The sequence below is a fragment of the Chrysochloris asiatica genome, unplaced genomic scaffold, assembly GCF_000296735.1.
Source record: "Chrysochloris asiatica unplaced genomic scaffold, ChrAsi1.0 scaffold00271, whole genome shotgun sequence".
Lineage (NCBI taxonomy): Eukaryota > Metazoa > Chordata > Mammalia > Afrosoricida > Chrysochloridae > Chrysochloris > Chrysochloris asiatica.
In genome coordinates this window covers 1,995,098-2,007,115 of record NW_006408789.1, presented here as the reverse complement: position 1 = coordinate 2,007,115, position 12,018 = coordinate 1,995,098, and the positions used below count along the sequence as shown (strand labels likewise).

Sequence of the window (12,018 nt, the reverse complement as noted above, 5' to 3'; positions counted from 1 at the left end):
TGCTTGCTGAAATTGAAGATGACTTGAAATACTTACTGATGAAAATCAAAGACCCAAGCCTTCACTATGAATTGTACCTCAGTGCAAAAGAAAACAAAATTCCTCACTACTGGACCAATAAATAACATCATGATAAAAGGAGAAAAGATTGAAGTTGCCAAAGACTTCATTTTGCTTGAATCAACTATCAACACTCATGAAAACAGCAGTCAAGAAATCAAATGATCTGTTGCATTAGACAAATCTGCTGCACAAGACCTTTTGAAAGTGTTGATGAGCAAAGATGTCAGCTTGAGGACTAAGGTACACCTGACCCAAGCCATGGTATTTCACATGCAACCTCATGTGCATGTGAAAGTTGGACAACGAATAAGGAAGACTGCAGAAGAATTGATGCATTTGAGTTATGGTGTTGCAGAATAACATTAACAGTACACTGGACTGCAAAGTAGGTTTGAAACTCAAAGTCGGCAGTTTAAGCTCAACACTGTCTTCTCGGAAATCCTATACAGGGTCGCTGTGGGTCGGAACTGACTCAACAGCACAATAAAAACAATGGACTGGTAGAAGAACAAAAAACTCTGTGTTAGAAGAAGTGCAGCCAGAATGCTTCTTAGAGGCCAAGAATGCCAGTCATTGTCTCTCGTCTTTTGGACATGTTATCAGAAGTGGCTGCTGCTTGGAGAAGGACATCATGCTTGGTAAAGTGGAGGAACAGAGAAAAATAGGGAGATCCCCAGTGAGATGGATTGGCACCGTGGCAGCAGCAGTAGGCTCAAGTGTAGCAGCAATAGGAGCAGGCAGTGTTTCGTTCTGTTGTGCACAGGGTCGCTCTGAGTCGGTACCAACTCAATGGCACCTAACAACAACAACAATATGCACCTTGGGTGACACATAACAGAATAATGGATGCTCCGATAGCATTCTTGGTTAGACTAAACCCAGAATGACTGACTGATACCCTGGACTTCTGCTCTGCTCTTTTATTATCTGAGCCTTCTGTCCAACCCAGGGAGTGCTGGTAGTGCTGTGGGTTAAGCACTGGGATGCAGTTCAAGGCCGTAAGTTCAAATCCACCAGTCACTTTCTGCTCCTATAAAGATTTACACCCTCAGAAACCCTATACAGGATTGGAACCAATTCGGTGGCAGGCAATTTGTTTCTTTGGCGGGGGGGGGGAGGGAGAGGTCAGGATTCCTTCCCAGGTCAGTCAATCTCAACTTCTCTTCTGAGTTTTTGTCACTTCATTAGCAGATGTTCTACGTACTGTGAGGACACTGATGGACAGGACCTGGGCCTCGTCCAATGTCAGTTTCATACACAGTGTTGTTCCTAATTGGTTGCCATCAAGTTGATTCTGACTTATGGTGACCTTATGTACAACAGAATGAAAGGCTGACGAGTCCTGGGCCCTTACAATCACCAGTACATTGAAGTTTACATGAAGGCTATTGGGTCAATGCATTTCACAAAGGCTCTCCCTTGTCCTTGCTGGCCCTCGGCTGCATCAAACATGATGTCCTCTAGCAACGAATCCCTCCTGAAGATGCACGAATAACAATCAAATGGGACAGTGCTCTCTTGTGATCCAGAAGGCTTTCATGGCTCATTTCCAGAATTAGATCAACAGGCCTTTCTTAGTGTGTTTTAGTCTGGAAGCTCTGCAACAACGTGCACAATGCAGGTGAACCTGCTGTTATTTGAAATCCTAGTGGGATAGCTTCCAACATCAGAGAAGCACCAACACCACCATAGTATGAAACAAACCAGCGAATGGGTGGTGGCTGTCCACAGCAATCTATTACACACAATAAGTGCTAAACGAATAACTATTTAAATAAATTGAATTAATTGTTTAATTCATGTAAAACATGTCTTTAATACTTTCTTTTTGACCAGCTTAGCTCTATCTGGCAAACAGTTCAGAGACATTCCTGCCACCACAAAGTTCATGGACTATAGAAGAAGGCAGACATGGAATAACTAGTTATACTAACAACAGCACAGAGAAGAGCTATTTGTTACAAAAGGTGGAACACAGGGATCTAACCAAGTAAGAGGGCACATGGAAGGTCTCTCTGAAGAAAAGACTTTCAAACTGCAATCTAGAGTTGAAGGGGAAGGAAATAGAGAAAGTGGAAAAAGCAATCAACGGGGAGAGACCAGCAGTCCTAGGCAGGGCAGAAGCACCTTCCCTAAAGGACACTCTTAAATCCTGTGTCTGATTGAACTACAGTCTCACAGGCAATGGTAGTGATGCTGGGATGCTCATGTGGTAGGCAGTATGATAGATGAAAGTTGTTTCCTCAGGTTGACATTTCATGCCCTCTTTCAGACTATATCAGTAAATTTGTACAAGCTTGCCATAAAAGAAAGGGGACCATTCTCACTCTTATCTCTGAAATGAAACACTCTACTACATAGATAAAGATTCAGTACTCAAATTAGTGTCCAGCTTGGTTAGGAAATAAGATTCTTGTGAAACCATGGTGTAAACTGTTGTAAAGATTTATTGTGCCACAGCTATTCTTTGCAAATAATTTCAAATTCTGTACCTTGTTTGAATTGTATGTCGAAAGGCAATTTAAATCTTTGTTCAGTTTAAGAGTTATTATACAGAGGGCATAAAGTTATATGTAAGGTTTCTCATGTTTGTAAAATGCAACAAATTCTATCACTATATAGCAAACATTTTCTATATGTAATTGAAATGAAATGTTCTCTCAGTCTGTAGTTTTATAACCAGAAAGCCTAATTTAATATTTATACATCAAAATAAACTCTTCAGAAAGATACATGTGTTGGTTATATGTAGACAGACAGTGATGAATGACTAAGCCCTCTATGATAGATATTTTACAAGCATAAGTAAATATATATGAGTATATGCATTCACACATAGAATAGCTGAGTGTCGTCATATTCTCTAGATTGCCAAGTGAAAACAGTGAGACTTTTATTATGTCTTTTCATATAAAAGATTATGAGATTAAAAGTGAATATGCACAATTTATATTTATGCAACCAGACTCAATCAGAATGTCAATTAGGAAAAAACAGAATCGTTTTTACGAAGCGGAGTCAATGCTGTTGTTGTTGTTGTTAGGTGCCATTGAGTTGGTACCGACTCATAATGACCTTATGCACAGCAGAACGAAACACTGCCCGATCCTGGGCCAACCTCACTATTGTTGCCAAGCTTGAATCCATCGATGTTGCCACTTGGCCAATCCATCTTGTTGGGGTCTTCCTCTTTTTCTCTGTCAATGTTGGGCACCCAAAACCAAATAATATCTTGGATGTATCCACAAGTTGATTACTTCAGCATTCAGAAGGAATGTAAGAGGTGGACTGAATCCCTAAAGAAGAATGCTATACTTTGACTCCATTGCCTCAAATTAAACTCTGTTTTTTTAAAAATGTAGTTGTTATATTCCTGTCATTTATCAAGTTACCTTAAGAAGCTAATTTTTCAAGAGTTTAATTAAGCCTAACTAATTCTCCCCCAGTACAAAGAAAGATGAATTCCTTAAATATTTAATCCATTTATGACTCAAAGTGTCATTTTTTTTAATGTGGCTGTTAAATTCTTGGAATTAATTACCCTTTGAATTAACGTTACTTCTTCAGAAATTTGTGACATATAGTCAAAGCTCACGTAACATGCAAATTCAATATTTAATGCGCTCCACAAGAGAATGTATCACAAATGCTACATCCCAATCCCAACTTAGTTAGGCCTAGTTAGGACCACGGGACAAGGAGTCCTCACTGTACCAATCAGAACAACTTCATCCTGATATCCATTCATCCTCATTTCCACCCTTAATTCATACCCAACCTCCCTTCTTCAGAGGTCTCTCCATTGAGATCAACAGGCAACACAATCATCGATCTATCCCACCCTTCTCTATCTGAAACACTGAGTGCATCATGACTGATTTTAACTGCATATTTCCTGTTTGTTCTCTCCCACTCTTTTGACTAGTTTGTTCTCTCCCACTCAAGACTAGTAATATTCCGCAGTATTCCTCAAGATCTTTCTTCTATTTGTTTGCCATCATGTAAATTCTATCACATGATGATCCCATGTGTATCAGAGTGAAAATGTGCCCCATACGATTTTCAATGGCTGATTTTTCTGAAGTATATCACTAGGTCTTTCTTTGGAGGCACCTCTGGGGATCTTGAACTGTCAACCTTTAAGTTAACAGTCAACTACATTAACCATTTGAACCATCCAATGAAATCCTTTTTTAAGACTAAACTTTCAACAATACAAGAAGATCAATTGGACATCACATTTATAGAGCACCTACTGCCCACAGAACCCAACACCAGATTACCATACGAAGAAGTGGAAGACTGGATACATGAGTATCCAATGGACAGAAAAACACATATACACACATTCACAAAGACACCTGGACACACAAAACACGTATGTGTTATATAACTTGTATGCCATTCAGTCAATTCCAACTCACAGCGATTCTGTGTGATAGACTAGAACTGTTCTGTAGGATTTCCTAGGTTGTGTGGCACTATAGGATAAGCACTGGAGTTTGGATCACAAGGTTGGCAGTTCGAACCCACCAACTGCTCCTTGAGAACAGGGTTGCTAGGAGTCATCAACAGCACTTAACAACAACAACAATAATCTGTATGAAAATTGATTGTCAGGTCTTTTCTCCTATGGAGGGGCTAGTGGGTTCCAACCACAGACTTTTTGGTCAGCAGACAAGTGCTTACCCCATTATGTCACCAGAGTCCTATTGTGACTTGTTAGTACCCAACAACTGTTTACCTGTCCCTAGCACCATGCTAGACACTGTAGTATGAAAGCTGACGGTTGACTCGACTTTTAAAAAGGGACCTGTCTTTTGATTGATATTCAAATCCCTTAAGAAATGCTAAGAAATCAAAAGGCTAGAAGTTAGTTATTCAGCTTTCACATTTACAAATCTCAATTTGAATTTGAGGAAAATTGTACTAGCATTCGTGATATGAACAGTAACTGAAAGGTGTTTCTAAAATAATTCACTGAGCTGTCTTCCTTTCTGTCTACGATCACCTCCCACACACTTTTGATTTAAAATATAATTATTTACCTTTAAAATATAAAACACAAACTGGAATGTTAGAATTTCCAGTTCCAAATATTGCCTATTAAAAAAATGCACTTTGAAAATATTTTTGTTACCAAACAAGAGAAATAAGAACCATGGGAATAAATATTTTCACTTTGAAGAGAAAATGTGAAACACTGTGATTAACAGAATTAACACACATTGGCTTGGTCACCAAGGATATCTTTAACAGTCACTCTGTGTCAAGTGTACCTACCACCTTTCATCATTCCAACTTCGTAGCACTTGCGTAGTCGGCAGGCCTGGCAGCTCTTCCTCCTGTTTTTATCAATTGTGCACTGATTTGTGGCTGGACACATGTAGTCGTTATGCCCTGTTGAAAGGAAGAGGAAAGAATTACTATCATTTCATCTCTTGTACTTTGGACATATTATCAGGAGGGACCAGTCCCTGGAGAAGGACATCATGCTAGGTAAAAAGTGGAGGATCCACAAAAAAGAGGAAGACCCCCAAGAAGATGGATTGGATTGGCATAGTTGTAGCAGCAATGAGCTCAAACTTGTCAACGATTGTGAGGATGGCGCAGGACCAGGCAGTGTGTCGTTCTGTTGTGCATAAGGTCGTTATGAGTCAGAACCAACTTGATGGCACTTAACAACAATTGCTAATGGAGGGGTTTTTTTGTGTGTGTGACAAATCACTTTTAGTTCACGTGGCCTATAAATGTCAATACCGTATCCTTCCACCCAACACTAACCAGAATTGCACAGGACTAAATTTCACATCCTTGGCATTTCTTACTATCCAGTGTTCTCCCCCAAGAGAATTGAGCAGATATCTATGGCTTGCATATGCCACTGAATTGTGTAGGCCCCAAAAGATCCTCAGAGATGTTGGTCCTCATCCTATCTGAGTGGTGTCCTTATAAAAGAGTAAACTGATACAGAAACAAAGGAATGAAGAACTATTACATGATCTGGTTACTACAGAGTTAGGCTGTAATTGCAAGTTAAGGAACACCTGGGGCTACGGGAAGCCAGGAGATACAAGGACATTTAACGAAGGCTTGGGAGAGAATGTGGGACATCATGAATTTGCATTTTGAGCCTCCAGAACTATGTGAGAAAACATTTCTGCTGTTATAAATTACTAAATTGTGACACTTTCTTTCAGCGGCCCTAAGAATCTAATATGCAAACAACTGCAGATTACTAACAGATTTATGTTCCCAGCCAAGTCCTATTCTCTCTGCATCAAGTGCACATATCCAATTGTCCACATGATGTGTCTTCTCTAAGATTTGACACCTCCACTTCCTTATCTATCAAAAAAAGTCTGGCTTATATTGTGCAGAATATTAACACTTAAGAAGCAAATAAACAGACATTGAATCATTTTATAAAAAAATTCATTCACATAAATCTAGCCTTTACATATCTTGGAAAATATCCTGAATTGAAACTAAAGAAATGATACATATTATTTTTTAAACATTCTAAAATAAGCAAACCAAAAAATAAAAATGAAAAAAAGAGTTAGGTAAGTTATATGTTCTACCTTCTGATGCAGATTTTCTGCTCAGGTCCCTATTTTCCCTTTTACTAAAAGCAAGACGCAACATGTTTTTTTCATTATGGAACTCTTCATTCTTTATTCAACTCAAGGGTCAGTTCCAATTAGAATGGGGTGGAATAGAGACTTGACAAGAAATGTTGGTTTCATAAAACTTGGTTCTCCATCGTTAGATACAATTAAAAAAGACAAGGAAAAACAGGCTTCAGACCAAGTTAACATCTGCTTTCTTATATTACATAATTGTTATCTTTGTAAAGTGCAGTGGAGTGGGTTCCAACTCATAGCGACCCTGTATAGGGTTTCTAAGGAGCAACTGGTAACCTTGAACCATTGACTGATTCAAACCACTGTGCAGTCCAGCACATTAACCCACAACGCCACACCAGGACTCCTATTACATAATAGGTATCAGCAACTAACTAGTGGAGTTATAAACTATTAACTATGATAAAGGACCACATTTGACCTCAAATAGCCAGGCATAGTTATTATTAATTTTTACAGCCTTTATTAATAAAGATAAATTGAGGCAATAATAGCGCCAGAAAGGAAATTTACTTGGACAGATGCCAACTCTAAACCAAAAGTATATTACTCTGACACCTTAAAGACACTCTTTCTGTGTTTGATCCCCTATGGTATTTTTGTAATAAGAGCATATGTTGATATACTTCAGCTCTGAAAACTATATACAGTAAGTCTCAGAAAACCTATCCAATAAGCATTCAAAGTAAACATTACTTCGATTCATTGTCTTGACCCAAAAAGCAAGTTGTTTTGCAAGTCAGAAGAAGGGAAACTGAATTGGGTGAAAGATGAATTGGCTGAGCCTCGGGTTTGGACTAGACATCTATCTTTATATAACCTAATGAAATTTCTGAACTAACATGATTAACACTTAAAATGTGCGGCAGTTTTTCAACTGACTTCATTTCGATACATAAATGAAAGTGATGCACAACAGAAGCACATTTATAATGCAATCCTTTTTGTGGCAAAGCTGGGTTTTCTCCTACACAGACTACATTAAAATTTAGACTTGGTAAACTAGTAACAAGAACATATTTAGTGTATACAATTAAAAATGAATTCTTCTTAGTCAAAGACCATTAACAACTACTGGTAAGTAATCTTGCCTCAAAAAAAAGTAAAAACACCAATTCCAGTACTGTGGTGATAGTTTCCTTTAATGGTAAAATACCTTCAATGGGTGTTAATAAAGCCAATAATTCAAGTTTCTTTAAAGAGAAACTATTCTTAAATTTTACTATTGGGTCTTGTGAAAATAATGCATAAGAAAATTTTTCTCAATATTGTCGTTGTTAAGTGCCATGGAGTTGGTTACGACTCATAGCAACCCTATATAGGGTTTCCAAGGAGCAGCTGGTGAGCTTGAACCACCGAACCTGTAGCTCAAACCGACCTTGCAGTCCAGCGCATTAACCCACAGCACCACACCAAGGCACCGTTCTCAATACAGAGTCAATTAAAAAATAAGAAACCCACACCAATAGTATTAGTGAAGCACACAATATTTTGACCAAAAAACTGAAGAACTCCGTGTAAATGCAATGGGATTTCCCCAAGTTTCTTCAGGGCAGGTCTGGATGAAGCTCATGAGGTTGCAGCTGAAATTTAAAATTTCAGTGAATGGCTTGGAGAAATAATGGCTTGGAGAAAAGATGCCCAACAGACAAACAAGTCTTTGAAATAATCTAGAGCTTGAGTAACAGAAAGTGAAGGAGAAAGGAGTAGAGAAAAACAAAGCTGGAGGAAAAGCCAGGAAACATGGAGACAGGAAGAGAAGAGACCTGTCAGCAGGAATCTCCAGGCCAACCCACCTCTATAATGACAGAAAGCCTCACAAAGAGTTTGACATTTTTTTTCGCCCCTTTTCTTCTTATTTTCCCATTTTCAGCACAGGTGTTTTTTGTTGTTGTTTTCTTAGTTGTCATCACACAGAAAGTGTATATTAATTACTTATGAAAGAAAATACATCATGAATATTTGGAGTTTCAAGAGAAATATAAAAACAGGGCCAATTAAAGATAAGTAATAGCCTAAGGGAATAGAATATTTGTATCTTTCCTTTTGTCACACTGTTCCCATAGCACATCTACCAATCACCTCAGACCACATCTCTAGACAAAGCTGTCCATTTGCATATTCATGGGCCATCTACACTTGACTATCTCACAGCCTCTTGGAGACAATGTGTCCCCAAAAGAACTGAGATCTTTCTCCCTCAGCAATCTGCTCCTATTCAGTATCACACCATGAAAGCCTGAAGTGTGGGTGTTATTCTAGACTTCACTTTCTTCCCCAGTTGACCCCTCAACACCAATCAAACCAATTGTTTTCTAATTCTCTTTCATGTCAAAATCATTTTCCCACTATTGCTACTGTTGTCCACATCATCTCCTGCCCAGATTACTACAAGAGCCCACTAAGTGACTCAGTCTTCCAACGGCCAATCACTTCACTCCCTGTTATGAGGGTGATTTATGTAAATCCAGACGCCATCATGCCACGATTCCACTGTAATGCTCAGAGCTTCCTCAAAGCTCTCAGGCTAAAATCAAAATATCATGCCACAGCTTATAAACTGACAAACAAAAACCAGTGGCTGGCAAGTTGACTCTGAGTCATGGAGACTCCATGTGTGTCAGAGGGTATTCAAGACTGTGACCTTTCACCTAGCCATTCTTCTGAAGATCTCCTGAGTGGGTTCAAACTGCTAACCTCGAAATTGGTAGTCAGTGATTAACTTTTCACACCACCCAGTGACTCCTATGTAACTTACAGAGCTTTTCAAGATCACACCCTGGACCTTCTCTAGCCTTATCTCTCACCACCCTCTAACCCTTTTTTTTTAAAAAATGTTTTATTGTGAATTATGTGATAGTTTACATGGGAGAATATTAGCTTTACATTCATCTTATCTTATATCATTTCATTGCCATGGTTACAATCCCCTCCATGTATCATCAACCAACCAAAGGGTATACCCTGCAAGCCTGCCTCCCCCACCCCCCTGGGTCATCAGCACACAGCCCCTGTTCCTCTCTGGGTCTAGAGTCCCCAGCCATTCCCTCTCTCCATGTCATTGGCTCTGCCTCCCTCTCAAGTGTCACTATTTCTCTGGGTAGGGTCCCGCACTTCGCTCTTTTCCCTTGATGGTCCCAGGGACCTCCGCTCCTGGACTGCAAAGTCAACCACTCCCCTCCTTTTGCTACAAAATGTCTACCTTTACATTTCCAACCCTCAAAGTCAGTTCTGATAACAATTATTCACTTACTATTGTGCCACATGAGTGCCATCCCCATCTCCTTTCATCAGCCCTGCCCAGACAGATTAGATACTGCTCAGTGGAGATTCTACCTTCCTCCACATCCTCTGGATCTAAGCTCACTCTTAAAAACTTGTAAATCAGTCACTTCTTGCCTTTGTAGCTCACCCCACCCCCCATTTTGGGTAGCCAATTTCCAAGTTGCCCATCCCTGTCTACCCTATATATCAAGGGGGTGGGAATGACCCTTGCTGTAAAGATTTGTTCCCACTTTTGAACAACTGCATCCATAGGTGTAGGTCAACTTTATCAAATTATATCAGAATACTCTTTTTTTCCCTCTTCTTTCTTCTTCTAGTTGAATTCTGATCATCCAGCCATTGAAGCCAGGTCAAGTTGGTATTATCTGCAAGTGTGGGTGTTCTTGTGCATATGCCCTCTCTTCTTATCAGCTGGATGCTTCACTCTCCACTCTAGTCCTCTGTGGCTATGTCACTGACTCTGGGCCCAGGAGTCCCCAGGTCTTGCCACACTGCTGGCCAACCAAGTCTCCACCCAGGTTCACAGGAGTCTATTGAACGTGGTAGGGCTTAGCGTGCTGCTTCACTGCTGTTTTCCCCTCAATTCCCTTTATCGGTGACCAACGTGGTCACCAATCAGAGGGCATGTCTGCTCATGCATTCCCATTGAGTCTTAGTCTTGGAAGGGGATTTGCCCTGAGGGTACCCGACCACTTGCCTTGATGTCTCCCGGGAAAGCAACTTGGTTGTTCTTGTAGTAGTCAGTCAGACTGCCATTATTGTTTTGTATTTTTCCTGTTGGCATTTCTTTCAAGAAATATCTTCTGTTCTTCTAGTTACTCCAGGCTGGTCCACCCTCTAACTCTTGGAATTCCAAATATGGGTCAGTGCTTATTTTCTTTCAGAAGTAATTAATATAGACTTTATTACTATACAGGGTTGCTAGGGTCGGAACTGACTCGATGGCACTTAACAAGAAAAACAACCCTTTAATAGCACCTGCTATGTGGAGAGAGGAGTCCTGGTGTGGTGCTGTGGGCTAATGTGTCAGACTGCAAAGTCTTTTGTACTCCAAGGTCAGTGGTTCAAGCTCACCATCTACTCCTTGGAAACCCTGTACAGGGTCACTATGGGTCAGAATCAACTCAACGGCAATGTCTAGTTCACTTTAAGCCTGTCAAGAGGTGGACCAGAGGGATCTTGAATCTCGTGCCCAGCAAACTGTCAGCCCAGAATGGAGCTCAACAAGGAGCTAAACCAGGAGAACATAGAAAAAGAATAAGCACAGTCCATGATGTGGGGCCCACAGATCTGTCAGTTTGCTGTAATGTGATGACTCACATGTTGCTCTGATGCTGGAAGCTGTACCCCTGGTGTTTCCAATACCAGCAGGGTCGCCCACAATGGCCAGCGTTCAGCAGAGCTTCCTGACTAAGAACAGACTAGGAAGAAGGAACAGGTTGCCCACTTTGGAGCAATTATTGTTGTTAAGTGTCATTAAGTCATTTTTGACTAATAGTGAGCCGATATAGGGTTTCTGAGGAGAAGCTGGTGAGTTTGAACCACCAACCTTGGGATTCAAATGACCTCACAGTTCAGTGCCATAACAGGTCACAGCAGGATTCCATGTTAACCCCTGAAAATCATATGAAAAGCAATAAAACATCAATAAAATACTTAAAGATATGCCCTCTCAAGTTGGAAGCCCCTCAAAATGCAACTGGGAAAGAGCTGTCTCTTCAAAGTAGAGTTGACCTTAATGATGGGGATGGAGTAAAACTTTTGAGACCTTCATTTGCAGTGGGCATCAGGAGCAGCATTCACCCCAATAGCTCATAACTCATGGAAGAAAAAGGTTTTATAAGAGAAAGAACAAAGGGGCACTGGATAAAATGCTTCAGCTGAGGGAAGAAAAGCTTCTGAAGTTGCCTGGAGTTGCTGTCAAGCTGGTTAAACTAGATGGCTGATAGGGGGCCAGGACCTACTGGAATCCACCTTGCCAGAGACCCAAGGCCTTATCCTTTTTTGTTTTGTTTTGTTTTTT

General features: G+C 40.2%; 1 protein-coding gene across 1 annotated transcript in view; it reads right to left on the bottom strand.

The window, feature by feature from the left end:
- The window catches only part of ESR1 (estrogen receptor 1), a 427,711-nt gene that overhangs the window by 281,616 nt on the left and 134,077 nt on the right, over positions 1 to 12,018 (bottom strand). The window contains exon 3 of the mRNA XM_006874352.1: positions 5,347 to 5,463. Within this exon, the coding sequence (XP_006874414.1) occupies positions 5,347 to 5,463 (117 nt within the window). The remainder of the gene's footprint in view (positions 1 to 5,346; positions 5,464 to 12,018) is intronic.